This window comes from Anolis sagrei, chromosome 4, assembly GCF_037176765.1.
Source record: "Anolis sagrei isolate rAnoSag1 chromosome 4, rAnoSag1.mat, whole genome shotgun sequence".
Classification (NCBI taxonomy): Eukaryota; Metazoa; Chordata; class Lepidosauria; order Squamata; family Dactyloidae; genus Anolis; species Anolis sagrei.
Genome location: NC_090024.1, coordinates 193,990,399 through 194,008,023, shown reverse-complemented (window position 1 = coordinate 194,008,023; position 17,625 = coordinate 193,990,399). Strand labels below are relative to the sequence as shown.

Sequence of the window (17,625 nt, the reverse complement as noted above, 5' to 3'; positions counted from 1 at the left end):
GATTAAATATTGGAGTCAATTAACAGGTCAAGACATCATCTTGTTTGCTTTCTATCACCTATTCAGCACAATTAGTGAAACCAAAGCATAAAAAATAACTGTAGCATTTACCACCAGCAGAGGGAGAGCTGACTCAACAGAACTAAAGTTGAAGGATGAAACCGTCTGAAATGGCTTGGGATAAAGCAAGCGGCAGAGGTTTAATTACAAATATCAGCAACTCAACAAAGTGCTTACGAAGGCAATTATATAAGAGATTAATCTAGCTCTTACACTTAAGTCATTACGCAAGAAACTCGGGGTTTTTCTTCTTATCACCATTAGTGTAGCATACAAATTGTAGAATATAATGGGTTCAATCAATAGATACATACATGTAACAGGGCAGAGAAGTAAATTTCTGCAACCTGTATTTTCATGTAATCACATCTACAACAGCATCTACATGACCAAGAGAAGAAGTAATCTTAGATATATGCATGTGACATACATGCCCATCGATAAATCGACTTCATGTACAAGTCGAGAGCAGGCTTTGGAGGTAATCTTTTGGTGACATTTTGATATGACCTGTGGATAAGTTGAGAGCAATTCCATAGAGAGGAGAAGGCACCTAAGCAACCAGGGGGGGGGGGGGAGGGAGCTACAGTCCCTGGTCACAAAGACCATTTCCCCACCTGGACATTCAAAAAGTCCTGAAGTGGCAATGTGGCAGAAAGAGCAGACGGAATTGGTGCTTCTTTTAGGTTCTCTTGCAGTGAAATAAGCTTTTGCCTTTCACCACCATACTCAGAGAAGGAAATGATTCCTTTTTCCCCATAAGAGTTAAAGTACAGTACAGGCAGTCCCCAAATTACAAATATCTGACTTACAAATGACTCCTTGTTAAGAACAGGGGTGAGACAGCAGAAAGTGAGAGAAATCTACCCCTCAGGAGGGAAATTCACTCCTGAAAGAGTTATCATGGGGAACGAGTGCCTCCAATGAAACTTTCTCTCCAATCCTTGCTTCCACTACAAGCCAAATTTTTCAAAATGCAATTATCACAGAGTCAGAAAATGAGATGAAATCTTCTGAACAGTGGCACAGACAGCAAAATCAATACCACGTGGGGTTTAACACTTCCCTAGGCTATCCAAACATATATATTTATATGGCTATAGTTACTGTTAAAAAAATGTACCTACTCCGACTTACGAATTCAACTTAAGAACAAACCTACAGAACCCATCTTATTCATAATGTGGGGACTGCCTGTACTCACACTGATCCATGCATAAGTCAACCCAGATTTCAGTGGTGGATTTTTTGGCAAAACCTTCTAGACTTAGACATGAGTATATTGGGTAATCTTGAGATCAACCCGAACACCCTTGTGGATACTGCTATATTGCAATAAAAACACTCATTCTGGATGCTGATTGAGATCAGGTATGGTTAGCACTTGGATAGATGACCAACAAGGACTATAAGCAAATGCCATTCCTTCCTAACACTTTGAAGAGTCAGTGCCATTATAATAGAAAATACTGGACAAATTCTCACTGGAAAATCCAACTCGGGAATGTCAGATCTAGAAAGGATTCTAACTCCAGGTATCACCTCCTTCCCAAAACCTGGGCAGCTGGGGAAAGATACAATTAGAAAAGATCCTTGGTAAATTGGGGTCCCACCTTAACTAGAACTGATGGATATGAAGAGACAATGATCCCATCACTTGCAGCATACTCACAAGAAAAAAAAAGCAGAGAAAAAGCAAACATCTTTTGTTGTTGTTGTTCATTTGTTCAGTCGTCTCCGACTCTTCGTGACCTCATGGACCAGCCCACGCCAGAGCTCCCTGTCGGCCGTCACCACCCCCAGCTCCTTCAAGGTCAGTCCAGTCACTTCAAGGATGCCATCCATCCATCTTGCCCTTGGTTGGCCCCTCTTCCTTTTGCCTTCCACTTTCCCCAGCATAATTGTCTTCTCTAAGCTTTGCTGTCTCCTCATGATGTGGCCAAAGTACTTCAACTTTGTCTCTAGTATCCTTCCCTCCAATGAGCAGTCAGGCTTTATTTCCTGGAGGATGGACTGGTTGGATCTTCTCGCAGTCCAAGGCACTCTCAGAATTTTCCTCCAGCAGCACAGTTCAAAAGCATTGATCTTCCTTCGCTCAGCCTTCCCTAAGGTCCAGCTCTCACATCCGTAGGTTACTACAGGGAATACCATGGCTTTGACTAGGCGGATCTTTGTTGCCAGTGTGATGTCTCTACTCTTTACTATTTTATCAAGACTGGACATTGCTCTCCTCCCAAGAAGTAAGTGTCTTCTGATTTCTTGGCCACAGTCTGCATCTGCAGTAACCTTTGCGCCTAGAAATACAAAGTCTGTCACGGCCTCCACATTTTCTCCCTCTATTTTCCAGTTGTCAATCATTCTTGTTGCCATGATCTTGGTTTTTTTGATGTTTAGCTGCAACCCAGCTTTTGCGCTTTCTTCTTTCACCTTGATTAGAAGGCTCCTCAGCTCCTCCTCACTTTCAGCCATCAGAGTGGTGTCATCTGCATATCAGCCATCAGAGTGGTGTCATCTGCTCACCCCATGACTGCTTTCCCTGAGAAAATTTGTCTTGGCCATCTCTGTTTTAACAAATTAAAGGGTAATCCTGTCAAAACATCACTGTTTAGGTTTTGTAAATACAAGACCACACAGGGCGAATATTGCATTGTTTAGATGGGAGGGTTACACTCTTTCTAAAAGATCTGGTGTTCACCAGCATCATTTGGAAACCACTCTACATAAATTTGAATAATGAAAGTGTGCTTTATGTGGAGCTGTCCTTGAAGATTCGGAAGAATCTTTGCTTTAAAAAGATTGCTGCAAAGTAGAAAGTAGTACATCTTACTCCAAGCCAACTATCTTGTTCCAGGTCCTGTTCAGGATATTTCTTTTTACAGTTGAAACACTGAGGAGCCTGAATCCTGCATGATTTCCCTTATGAATGCCTCACTACTTTAAGATCGCCAAAACAAGGACATGCCTCCTGAAAAGAGCATGTAGATTTGCATTAAAACTGCACATACTAACTTATTTATAGACAGATTCAAATTGAGAACAAATTATTGTAATTTAAGTAGAAATAGAATACGTTTTATTGCAGTGGGGAGGCCACTTCAGTCCAGAAACATTCTGCAGATGGGCAACATAGACACTCCTCTCATCTCTCTTCATATTTATCTCTCAGACTTGGAACTAACAGCAATTTCAGTAGAGAAAGATATGTTATCCAAAAGCTGACTTTTTGAAAGACTTTTCCCCTTTCTTCCCAAGCTAGCCAAAGATATTGTGCTCTGAAGTGGAGCAGAAAATGGTGCTTCACTCATCAGTGTCAAAGTGCAGAGTACCCAAAGCCACATGAGGCAGAAGATGCCACGGCAACCTTGGCAGTAAAACAGCATAACTAACAACTTGCTGCTCTCTCATGACCTTGCTAAATGGGCTGCCTTAGACAGCCTCCTCATCAACACTGCCTTTTGTATGCAATCTCTGCTTGTTTGTTTGTTTGGCTTTATTCGATCTGTGATCAGTTCAAAACTTGTGTTTCTTATCTGTTTAAAGCATAATGAGGCATTTCTGTTTAGGAGTGTCAGGCTCTAAAGACAACCCCAGTGAGGATTATACATTTGGTATCAACCACAGTTGTTCCCAGCTTGTCACTGAAAACACAAAGAGAACGTATTTGGAAAATAAGACAGAAATCTCAGCTAAAGGGATATTTCCAGATCAGAAATTTGGAATAAGGAATCTTAAATCTAGCCTACCTGCTTCAAGCTAGAAGACAGATGGAGGGTAAACTCTGGCACTACATAGGAATCTAACTAAGTAAATATGTAGAAAAAGATACTGCAATTTGCAGCAACCAATCAATTAATCCTTGGAAATTGTAGCAAACTCCTCCTGTGTTAGCTAGGATGGAGATTTGCTCCTACCCCTTTTATTTTACCAAGAACTGAGCCCATCCAACTTGGAGATTTTGCACTTTTACCTCTCCTTTGCAGCTGACTCACTAAAACTAAGATTCAATGTGAGGCTCTGATATCTGTCAATTCTGATCTTAATAATCATTCTAGCCACACACATATTGAAGACATGGAGATAAAATGGAGACATGCCTTCTAATTCCTCTCTGACATCTCTGCATTTAGCATTAGAACAAAACACATTCTGCATATCCACATGTATGCAGGAAGTCCAAAAGTTGCTTCACTGTTTTAGCCAATGAGGAAGTCAATGCTATAGATATGTGGTAATCATCCTAAGCACATTCAGAGATAAAGGCTTGCTTTTCCATGTCAGGCTGCATAAGAAGCACTGCTTCGTAACAAATCTGAGTATTTATCCATCTAAATTTGTCCCTGCTATGACTTGCCACTACTTACTTACTTTATTTATTTATTTATTATGTATTATATTTATTTATACTTTGATTTATCTCTCCTGAAGGAGACTCAAAGCAGCTACAAACACCTAGACATAATTCTAACTCACCAGTATAATATTTGTGCCCATTGGCTATGATTATTTCTTTATTCTTTATTCTTGCAGACCAGCAACTAATGACTCATAAGCTGCCTAGGGCTACTGATCCCTGCCTTGAGTAGTTTGTCTCTAGCTATATGCATTTATGCAAGATGGATAAATTAGAATGATATATCCTATAGCATCTGATACAATTTTAAGAAGAACCTCCCATTTTCTGTTCTTTCAACAGTATAACCCTATCATCACAATATACCTCCCACACTTATTCTCTGCTTTCAAATATATTTCAGTCGTTTTTCACCATCTAAACCCAGTGAACAATTAATTTGCATTCATGGACTGGGAAGTAGTTTCTCTTATGCTGCCCAAAACAAAACATATAAAAGACATGTAATAAAATGGTGAACTCTAATGGGCTGAAAGCAACGTTTTTGTTTCCCCATTTCTTCAAAAAGAGCTGTAGCATGTGGTTTAATCATTGATTTTGAACTGTTTAAGAACTCAGAACCTCTTTATCCTGTTGAACAGCACTTGCTTCTACCAGACTTTACTTGCTTGAAATACTATCAACCTATATACTGACTTAAATTATAATAATATGTGCTTCAACTGAGCAGACAGGCAGTCCTTGAGATTCTCCATCAGCTTCTTGCATGTCACAGAAACCATACTTTTAGCAATAACATAAAGATGTCCTCTTCCATGGGATCAGACATTCCCATGACATATTAATGTGGATGAGAGTTTGCAATTGGTTATTTCAATTTGCCGGAAAATTGTGTTTTGATAAACTGAAAAGACATTCACTACTTTCAGACTGTCCAAAATCAGACATAAATTAGCTATCTCCCTTACACAGCAGGCATAGTTTTTGATCAAACAAGTGGGAGGGAAATAAACACAAGGAATATCCTTACATCCAGGTAGCAGATTCTGAGGAGTCCAAAACCTAATCCAGCAAAATCATATGAATTGTACTTATTCTATAGATATATGTAACGTTTACCACACTATGAGGCATCCTGTCCCCGTCCTCATTCTATGTCAATGGCAATTTCTGAAACCAATTTCTCTCTATAAGGAAAGAAAGCCCCCCCTTGTTGAGCCTCTGAGCACTACAAAAATAGAAGGGGCCCACTCTGGGTTCATCCTCACAACACATCAGGGCCTGATGATGGTTAAATCCTCCTTTGACTCACCAGTGCCTTAATTTGCCATAGAGCATCACTGCCCAAATGCAGGATGAGATGACAAGCCTTTTTTTTCTGGCACTCTTAAATTGGCACAAAACATCTTTTCAGCCCAATATAAAGCAAGCACCCACTATCAAAGATCGATCAAGTTATTTTGGCTATGATACAGAAAATGCCACAAATGCTTCTCTCCTTCCTTGGCAGGAAAAATATACCAGTAATTAATGAATTTAAGAATGTCTCATGTCAAAAACTGATTGCTGTAAGTTGTTGCCCTGATTTATCAAATGGTTTATATTAACAGTATGTTGTTGTTTATTTGTTCAGTCGTTTCCGACTTTTTGTGACCTTATGGACTAGCCCACACCTGAGCTCCCTGTCCATTGCCACCCACAGCTCCTTCAGAGTCAAGCCAGTCACTTCAAGGATACCATCCATCCATTTTGCCCTTGGTCTGCCCCTCTTCCTTTTACAGTATAGTTGGAGCTAAAATGAAACTATTAATACATAAAAGCACAACCAGATCGGTACATTATGATTTTCCTGTATCATTTTTTGTAATCTTCTCCCATTGATGTAATCCTGTCTCTTAATACATTTCCACAAAAGCTACCAACTTGTTTCAAGATTTTATGTGTTTGAAATATGCTTACTGCCCATTCCTCAATTTTTGTGAACAACATTTGTTCCTCCTTTCCCTAAAACAAAGGTGAGGAACAGGTGGCCTGCCAGATGTTTTTAGACTTCAACTCCAACCATCCTTCATCATTCTTCATTATGGGATCAATAGTCCAATCATTGAAACCTACCTGTTCCCCAACTCATAAGCAAATATAGAAAGTATATTCTCAAGGGATACTGCCCAGAACATGCAATTTCATGTGGTGTATTAAGCTTAAGCACCAGCAGATAAAGAAAAGCTCTATAAAGTGAATGAAATAAATTCCTCTCAGGGGAGAAAAAGAGGTAGAATCAGATTTCTTTACTGCTGCAACCTCTTCTCAGTCAACTAGGTCAGCCAAGGTCACTGCACACTGCATTGAGAACGGGAAGCATAGTCTTTCAAGTCATAAACAGTGAGGGGAAAGGCAGCAGTAGAAAGTTAACAGCCTTTTATTTATGGCACTAAGACCCAACCATGATCCATCTTTAATGTTGCAGACTGTGTGTGAGTTCTAGGATATAACTGGACAGGTATGCACAAATATTTGACATATAATTTAGAGATAAATTAGTTCATGTATATTCCAATGTGCAGGTTTGAGAGGAGAACTTCCTCTGAATAAATATCACCAAAAAAGCATATATGTTAGGCTTGCCATAATTTGAAGTTGATCTGAAGACACATAGAAACAGAAGCAGCAGCACAAATGGAAGAACAGAGTAAGAATAACTATGTCTGGCTTTACATTAGTTAATGTATATTGTTCCTGAATGACACTGAAGTCCTCAAAGACTTTCAAACAAATTGCTCCAACATAACCCCATTTTGTTCTACATTTTCATAAGAACATGTATACATGTCTGTATGTACAGGCATTTACATCCATCTACCTTCTAATAGAAGAACTAAAGCCCTCATTGATCAAGGAGATCTGGACTTTGATATCAAAAGAAGAGTTTCATTTCTGGGTTTGCAGAAAAATATAACAAAGTAAAGGTTTGGATCACAGTTATTTGTCTTTATAGAACCAGCTTTGAAGTGGTTTCTTTCCAGGTTCCTAAGAATGATTCACAGGAGGAAAAGCTCTAACTTTACCTGTTGCAGGCTTAATTATTCACTGGGGGATGGGGGGAGGATTGTGTTATTTTAAGCTGCTTTACTGATGCTTTTGCTTGATGGATAGTTGTCACAATTACAATGGAGCTCACAGAACAGAATGCTCTGTCTCATGCTAAGACCATTTATTGAGGGAATGATATAGTATCGTATCACTTTGTAGCACACTAGAGATATTGTGAGAAATGGCAACATCAACCTGTTGCCATGTCAAAATCTATGTTTACTTTCTTTGATCCATATTAATCTTATTCTATAATGCAATATCAACTAATGCTATTTAAAAGCAACAATATTTAGTTAGCGTAGGTTAATAGGATTGTTCTTATTATATTCTAGGTTTCCCATTGGTCTAATGTTCACCCATTGCAACTTGTGTTCACCCATCGGTCTAATGTTCACCCACTGCAACTTGTGTTCACCCATCACTGTTTTGATAACAGATACTAGACCCACTGACCTATTTTCTCCTGGATGGGGTAGAACACAACATCCTGGCCTTTGGCTCCTGACTGTGCTTCAGCTGTTTTGCCATATGATAGCATTTGACTCAGTTCAATTATATGCATTTTCCAGCTACTAACAATCTATATGGTGAAACTATTAGCATGGTATCATAAGAATGACATCTGGAAAGACTACAACATAAGCCCTGGAGACAGGATAAGAACCTGACAACATGCCAAAAGCAAAGCAAAGCAAAGAATTACCAGATAAAATTGTTGGCTGGTACAGTAAGAATTTAAATTTGCACTACATCATCATTAGGTGGACTTGTAGATTTAAACCTTCCCACAGGATAAGTGTGATATTCAGGATGCCAAAACTAATCCCACTGTGGATCAACCATCAAATTCTACAAAAAGATAATACAATTCCACAACTGTGGGTTGGTTGGTTTGTGCACATGTGAAGGAGGGATTCTGTGAATACAAGATCTATTTTCAACCTGCTTTTTAAAAACCGAAAGGTTCAAAAGACTCTGAGAGGCTAAGGTTCAGTCACAGAAAACCACTGGTGGCCTTGGCAAGACATACTTTCTTAGCTTTAATAATAATAATAATAATAATAATAATAATAATAATCTCAGCCAGCATTTGGAAACAATAAACATTGACAAAATCATGATCTGTCAACTGCAAAAGCCACCTTACTTGGATCTGCATACATCATTCAAAAATACATCACACAGTCCTAGACGCTTAGGAAGTGTTCGACTTGTGATTTTGTGATATGAAATCCAGCATATATATCTCATTTGCTGTGACATACTGTGTTTTTGTATCAGTAAAAAAAAAAACTTATTTCTTACCTGCCTCTCCTCATGGCTTGAGGCAGGTTGAAAAACAATTAAAATACATCAGCACAGCAGAAATACACACACTAAAATGTACCTCCACAAAAGTTATACACCAAAATGTATCTCCATACTAAAATACACAAAACAGAGATCAAACAAATGACACTTAAAATCCATGTTTAAAGACTGTCTGGGTAGGCCTGCTGGAAGAGATGGGTCTTTACATGGTTTAAAAATTCCAAGAGCTCATTTAGCTGTCAGAGTTCTTCCGGCAGGTTGTTCCACAGTCATAGGGCAGCCGATGAAAAGTTCATCTGGTTAGTAGTTGCCAGCTTTAGATAGAAGAAGGCAATAGTAAACCTCCCCTAAATAAATCTTAAGAAAGTCCTAGGACAGGATTGTCATAAGGCAACTTGAATGCACATAATAACAGCCTACTTTTAGGCTAAGGAAGGCAGTAACTCAAGGCACCTGAATCTGGGAAAGAGAAGCAGGACATTGTTCTGTGTTAAGTTGGCTCGATCCATTATGCAAGATGTGGTCTCATTCGCCATTTTGAAAAAAAGATCTGACTGCCAGTCCTATTGATTTTTGTATACAGGTCGGAGTACCATTTTGTTCTATTCCCTCTGGAAACAAAATCTCTCAAATATAAATGCAATAAGTATTTGCATAGAGGGGCAATATGCACTATGCCTTGGACCTTTCTGGAAGAATGCCATGTTGTTGAAATGGACCTAAAATTAGCTGCATATCCTTTTAAACATAATTATAGTTTTAATGGTTTAAATCTACAGTCATATGTTGTTTGATTTGATATGTAATGTATTTTATATGTGAGGCACTGAATTTTGCCATTGTGAACTGCTTTGAGTCCATCGTCGTCGTCGTCCCCCCCCCCCCCCCCCGGGTGAGAAAAGTGGCATAAAAATGAAATAAATAAATAAATTTCAAACAGCATCATGGTGTATTTTTCTCTTTTAAAAAACCCAAACCAAAGATTGCACACTGGCCTGTGCCAGATAGATGGTTATAATCAGTCTTTTCCTTGTATCCCTCTAATGATGAGTATCATGTGTTATTGCATGTTGGCTTTGTAAGACATTGCTGTTTGCCAAATGGCAACTGAAACAAGAGAAGAAAAATGCAAGTGCGATTGTTTCCATTACCTCATCAAGCAACAAAAAGGATCAAGCTCATGTTTCATGTTAAGCTTGATGCAGAAAGAAATTCATTACAACCACTTAAAGAATAATTGCAGCCTGTCGTGATCTGTCTGTCTCTCTCCTTTGGGTTCTTTTCTTCTGAACGTATAACTGAGGTTGCCAGGAGGTCGCTGTGCTCCCAAATGGTATCAGTGTGGAACAGGAGCCTGTCACCCAAGACCTTTTGCTCCCTTTCAAGCAAGAAAAGCTCTGCTCATGTCCATCATCTAACCCATCTTGGTCACAGAGGTCACGAGTGTGGGAGCCAAGGAGTCATTTCCCCCATATATGGTCATGGCCTAACAAGCTATTGCTCAAGTCAATATAGGTAAGGGAATAAAGATTGATTAGATGTAGTCAACATTTTGAGTCAATTACTGGAGAGTGTTTTTGAAAACCAATTTCAGATTAAACTTAATGTGTGACCCTAGGGCTGTAAGCTGCCTCCAATACACTCAGATTACCCAGTCTGCAAATTTTCTGGCACAAAAGTAAGAAGTAAGTATCTTGATTGCTTTGGGGAGGGAAGTTCACATTTTAACCCAGCCACATCTCTCTCCCCACACAAACACTGTTTAACATCATCACTTTTCTTACATAGTTTCTGTATTTTGGTGGGCCAGCATTGCTCACTTGTGAATTTTGTTTAACTTTACTTATTAACATAGGAAAATATCATTTTTCAAAGTCAAAAGTAGACTTACAAGCACTTCAGCTTTTGGTTTTTTTAGCAGTTCATAGAATAATAGAGTTGGAAAGGACCACAAGGGGCATCCAGTTCAACCTCCTACCATGTAGGAATAATCCAGAGATTGACATCCAGCCTTAATTTGAAGACATCCCCCCAAAGGAGAGTACACCAACCTCCAAAGCTGTCTATTTTATTGTCAAACAGCTCTTACCATTAAAAAAGTTCTTAATATTCTTAATATTCAGATGGACTAGCTCTTTTTGGTAATTTGAACTCAATGGTTCTTGTTATAGTTTTTGAAGGAGCTTGCTCCAACTTCTATGGGACATCTTTCAGACATTTAAAGATTAGCTGTCATATCATCAGTAGGGTCTGGATAATATCATATCATGGAACTCTAATCCTGGGTAGAAAACTAACCCATGCACCCACCAAAGTTGCCTACTCTGTGGTAAGCCTAACTTAACTGAGTAGTTAATTTCATACTCACCTTCTTGCCTCAATAGCTCCGTATGTTGCATATTACACAAGTTTGCACTTAAGCAGCCAAATATTAGACTGTAATAAAATAACCACTTATATAGATGGGACACATGCTTATCTGTATATTGTCAATTTCAGGACACTTTGAAAACCTGCTAGAGACATTGAATATTTGTATGTTAAGCAGAAACTGCTCACAAATTACAGCAGGGCTGCAGCTTCCTAACATGTCTCATTATTGGACAAGCACAGGTCTTTCCAGGGTCCCCAAAATAGAGTGCATAGAGTATAGAATTAATATAGTTTGACACCACTTCAACTGTCATGGTGCAATGCTATGGTATCATGGGGAGTTGTAGATTGAGTTAATACTTTGAACCTCCATGGCAATTTGATCTTGCTATTTCTTTATTATTTTTTGGATCTCAGGCAAGAAGGACCACTTTATGTGTCACACAATCATTGGAATCACTCATAAAAAAAACTGAAAGCCTTTTTGAATTTCTGGAGGGGAAAATGGTAGTGGCAGCCATAGATAACTACCCCCCCCCCCCCTCTTAGGTGATGCTAGTACGTTTTTCTTTCAATTTATCCACGGGTCATATTAAAATCCATAGTTTTGGCACCAATACCTGTCCTTGTCTTATGCATGCATTTATAGTATAGATGGAAAATTATGAATGTGGCCAATATGTGAACTGTAAAGAGAAATACATGGCAAAGTATTGGTTATTTCAGTAGAATGGCAAAGTATTTAATTGGCTATTTTGGTAGAATGCAAGCTTATAATAACTGTTGTCTGATTATCAACCCCAAACATCATGAATTCAACTATCCCTTATTGCTATTTTGACAATCTGGCAGGACTACGGTCACATGTCACTAAAGATGGTCAGAGAGTTTCCTGTAATTGTGTGTGTTTATTCTTCATAGGACAGTTGGCCAGCAATCTTTAAATATGCAGGTTTTATACACCTTATCCATATTCTAGTAGAGTCTTGCTCATCCAGCCTTCGCTCATCCAACGTTCTGTATTATCCAATGCAGTTTGCCTCTCGCCTGGATCCACAGCTGTTCCAATATTTTAATTGAAACAGTAATACAGTAATTACTACATAATGTTACCATGTAATGAACTGCTTTTTCTGTCTATTTGTTATAAAACATGATGTTTTGATGCTTAATTTGTAAAATCATAATGTAATTTGATGTTTTTCCTTAATCCCTCCTTAGTATCCAACATTTTCGCTTATCCAACGGTATCCCAGCCCCTTTATGTTGGATAAGTGAGACTCTGGTGTACTTATTATAGAGATATGACCTTTTAAAAAAGGTGTGTTTGGGGGGGGGGGGGGGTCATACACCAGATGCTGACAAGGATCCTTCTTAAAAACATACATCCCAAACTTTAGTTGTTTACAGAATTACTTCCATAGAGTAACATGAACAAATTATCTTTAATTTATCGTGAAAAGCAGCCCAAACGCAGCTTCAATAGCATGATTACTGAGTAACAGTCTGGAATGGAATTCAAAACACCGCCCTTTTCTTTTCACCCAGGAAAATCCAGTTAATTCTAATCCCACTTCTTAATTTCAGTCTCTCCCCTCAAACATCACTGGATTGATTACATTAACTAAATCAGATTATAAGCATCTCTTAGCTTAGTCGATTTCTCTCCTAAGAAAACCTCTGATAAAGAGCCTTACACGACAATCCCTACTGTGCCCCATCCCCATATTTTATATGCAAGGTAAGCAGTAGTTCCATTTAATTACTTCAAAAACATATTAAAACAATTCTAAAATAACCTGACCCTAAAAGTGCTCTGGCCATACGGAGTGGGCCAAAGATTACTGAAAAGGAAGATTGCACATCTGCCACCCAGTTATTAAAGATAAACCTGTAAGTCACCAAGAAGCATCTTATAACCATGAAATGGAACATTTGTGATGCAGCACACAATAGGGCTTTGATTTTGACCCGAGCACTCAGCGACTTTAACAACAGCAATGAACAATAACAAGAATGGGTTACATGAACTTTATCTGTCAGGCACCTGGCTTTTCCATCTTCAAAACAGTCAGCTAAAATTGCAGCTCTCGCCTTTCTGTATCCCTCCCAGGCACATATGCAAGCTGCCACCCTTGACAGCTTTCCAAGTTCAGACTCACTTTGGCAGCAGCCCTGAGCTCTACAGTCCTGATACTTACTCCCCATGTCCCCAGAGAGACATAGCTGTTGGTTTTGTGAGATGCAAAACTAGAGAAAATCATGCAGCAAGATTTTTTGGTTCTACTTCTGACACTAAGAGGAGATAAGTACAAAAGAAGAAAGAAAATCTTTAAAGCAAAGTCACAGCAAATCAGGGCTCTATAACTTGGTAGCCCGGGTTCTTCAGGAAAAATAGAACAGAGGTGATTTTTTTTTTAAAAAGCAACCCTATTTTTTAAAAAAGCAACCCTATACAAATTCTGAAACAGAAAGTCCTTTTACATTATATATGGTGTCCTTAATAACAAGTCACTATGAGGCGACAGAAAGTGTAGTAGTTTGAGTGTTGGAATTGACTGTGGAGATGGGTTCAAATCCCACTGGGTGACCCTGAGCAAGCCACACTCTCTAAACCTGACAGGAAGGAAAAGGCAAACCCCCTCTGAACAAATCTTGCCTGTGTTTTGCCTTAAGGTCACCATAAGTCGGAAACAACTTGAAGGCATACAACAGTAAATGAATAATGAGTACATGATCCATTTTTCTTGCAATGTTACTACTGCACTAGATCTTCACTTTATCTAAGATCTCTCATCCCAGCACTATCTTAGGAAACTCCAAGATGTTGTTTGCTTATGGTTACTGAGTTCTTGTCAGGAATTCTGAAAAACAGCATTTCTCAGAGATACTGGCATAAATATGATGTATGTAAACGTGCTGAGAAGTCCCCTGAAAGTGGCTATTCCAAAGGTCCACTGGAGCAGCATTGTCATAAAATGTTGTTACAACAGGTCAATGTTTGTGACATCATATGAGTGATTTAAAGAAAGGCACTTGGCTCCATTCATGGGTCCTAAACTTGCCATAGGTAGAAAAATAGTTCCCAAATATTACAATGACTTCTGGATGAAACACATAAATATTTAATAGGATTTCCCCATCACTTTTTTCACCTCTTTGTGGTGTGCCCTCCATCCAAAAATGCACTTCTCCCATTACAAGGGAAATGCCTGGATGATTGAAGGAGCAATATCCAAACACCTCCCTGTGGGAAGCTCCAAGAACCTCCACTTCAAGCTGTTGCTGTAACTGTATAAAGAAGCTCACAAAGCAACAAGCCTTGCATCTTATAGAAAAAGTACTTTAGTATAGGATTATCCTGATCTTGCTGTCCCCAATGGAACCAGGAGATATACAAGTCTAGTGGGAAGTGCTTAGTAAATATGAAAGCACTTATTTAGAATCTGCAAAGCTCCTCACAACTCCTCCAAATCCCCTCATTCAGATTATTCATAGGCACATCCACCACCTTCATTTCACCTAGAAATGTGTCCAGCCATCCTCCAGGCACCAAAAATAACATGTTTTCCTCTATAAAGATGGGACACTTACCCAGCATTAGAATTCAGCTCACAAATACAGATAATTACTTTCTTTAAAAAAATATCTCCCTCAGAGTTGTTCTGGTGAGAAGACAAGCTATGCAGAGGTGCTATGTATATCGTGATTTTTTTTTAAGGGTCTTGGCAAGCATGTCTCTTTGGAAATTCTCAACAGACTTCAAGACAGGAAATCAACTGTGAAAAACTAGCTTCTCAGTATGGATTATTAACATCTGTACAGAATACTGCAGTTTACCAAGAGATAAAAAGAAGGAATGAATATACTCAGGCTGTGGCACAGTTAGTTAGTAGCCAGATGCATTAAATCACTACTGACCGAGATGTCATGAGTTCAAAGCCAGCCCAAGTCAGAGTAAGCTCCTTGCCATTAACAGCCTAGCTTGCTGTTGACCTATGCAGCCTGAAACACAGTTGCATCTGTCAAGTAGGAAATGTAGGTAGCGCTTTATGTGGGGAGGCTAATTTAACTAATTTACGATGCCATCAAACCTTCCAGCAGTGTGCAGAAGGAGGAAGTACTCTGTCAAAAGACCCGGGGTCACAAATGGACGGTGAAGCGGCAGTTCTCCCTGTGGCTGGAACAGAGCATACCCTCATGAAGCCAGAAAAATCTGGAAAGTTAAATTGCCTCTGTGTCTGTCTATATATGTTGTATATCTAAATAGCATTGAATGTTTGCCATGTATATGTGCATTGTAATCCACCCTGAGTCTCCTGTGGGGTAAGAAGGGCAGAATATAAATACTGTAAAATAAATAAATAAATAAGTCAGTAGAAATTCTGTTCCTACATCTGCACCTCAAATCCATAGGCCACAGAAAAGTAACTGACACAGAACTATAACTGGGTATGAAAGATGATAAGTCTTTCCAGTTCCCTGTTCTCCTGTTGCTACTGTTTTGGTACCATATTACTTTTCTTTAAAGCAATTTATTTAATTAATGTAATTAATTAATGAATGTAATGAATGTAATTATGTCCTAGAAAGGCAAAAGTGTTCTGTTTTGTAACATCCCATCCATGACTCATGTAACTGGATACTTGATCATACATTGACCAGGGATGGGGATGATAATCCAGTCGTCTTTGAATCATTTTCTTGACAGGAGATATGAGATGCAGTGTATTTTCAGTCATTATTTCAGAAGACAACTTTCTAATATTCTTGAACAACCTTGCCGTTTCCTACCTGAGTTATGAGGAGCCTCTTCTTCTTAGCACAAGAGGTGCTCCTTGCAGATATTATGGTTATTACCATGCAATCAGATTGATTTGCTTTAAATCCCTATATAAAGATGGATGCTGCAAGTTCTCAGATTCCAGGGCCCCATCAAACAAAAGACACACAGTGGGTAATGGCATCTGGATTGTGAATCTACTCCACTTTTTAAAAACACTTGTCTAAGGTACTAAACCCTATTCCCCAAGTAAGTTCAGCAATTTAGCTCTGTTAAAAATCCAACTAAACTTGGAGTGGATTCTGAGTTCCACTGGCAAGGAAGCCATACATTGGCATTGCTAATGGGATAAAATTTTGCAATGTGAATTTGATCTTCTTTGTAAAGGCAGTATATCCCTGTTAAAGCTGAATTCAACCCTACCTTGTCACCGAGGCATTCTGACTCTTCTGTGAGGAAATATACATTCCCACTTTCAGCCATAAGGACAGTTGTGTCTGTCGTGGATGAGGATCTTGGCCGGCCTTGATGTTGATGCAGTATTGCTGTCAGGCTGCTATCTTGGGGGGCCTTGCGAACCAGGTGTGGGCTGCTTTTCTGGGGTTCTAAGGAGCTACTCTTTGCTCGACGACTGCCACTATGCAAGCTTGTTCCTCTCTTGATGGAAGGACGAGAGCGTATCTGTTGTAACACTCTATTGAAAGCAGTTGGTCGAGCTGGGAGATCATGGAGCGACATAGCATAGGAAACACGGTGCATCTCAGGTGAACGCTCTTTTTCGTCAGGGGAATCATGGTCAGACATGCCGTGATGGTGCTGGTGCTGGTGCTGCTGTGATGAGTCCTGGGGACTGGAGTGCTCCCGTTCTCGAGACCGTCTGCGGCTATGAAACAGATGTTTAAGGCCATGGCCAAACATAGATCCCTCAGACAGCTGTTGTATCTTCTGCATGGAGAAAAAGACACAAAATATTGGGGAAAGTGATAATAAAAGGGGCTAAACAGGATTTATCTTGTGCACAAAACAGATGATACATAACAGAAAAGAGAAGAGTAGCTCATAAAAATGTCATAATTCTATAACCACAGTTTCTGTTACTGCCAAATGGAATAGCTCTTTTGAAGTCCAGGTTCACCCACACATTGCAATCTGGTTACAATTTTTGCATTGCAGCACCACAAACCTAGGGACTGCCAGCTCTTAGTATTGATGAATGCCTGGAATGTCCTGTCTACACAATGATTAGCATTCATCAATGCTAAGATAATATGATATATAGTTTTACTTCCAGAGAAAGCCTAGCTCAAAGCAAGAACTGTTGTCAGGGCACCTTCATCAAAGAGGGCAGAGATGATGGTGGGTACAAGTGATAGCTATGTAGGTTGTAAAATGTCTAATGACTACAATTAATTGTTGCCATTTAACACCAGAAGGAACAATTGTGACAATACTGCTTATCCTCTAGGGAGAAATATTTATCATACTGTGGCAAGGATCTAAAGCATAAGCATTCATTATTCCTGTGCGTCATCTGAAGCATTGTATTGCAGGCAACATTCGATCCCCATGAGTTGCAAAATCTACAGTTTCAAATATGATTGGATTGGCAGAGGACACTGGTACTATAGTTACTTTTTGCTGGTAACACTTTGCA

General features: G+C 39.2%; 1 protein-coding gene across 1 annotated transcript in view; it reads right to left on the bottom strand.

The window, feature by feature from the left end:
* Positions 1 to 17,625, bottom strand: part of TMCC2 (transmembrane and coiled-coil domain family 2) — a 99,754-nt gene that overhangs the window by 50,591 nt on the left and 31,538 nt on the right. Inside the window, exon 3 of the mRNA XM_060772921.2 lies at positions 16,395 to 16,916. Within this exon, the coding sequence (XP_060628904.1) occupies positions 16,395 to 16,916 (522 nt within the window). The remainder of the gene's footprint in view (positions 1 to 16,394; positions 16,917 to 17,625) is intronic.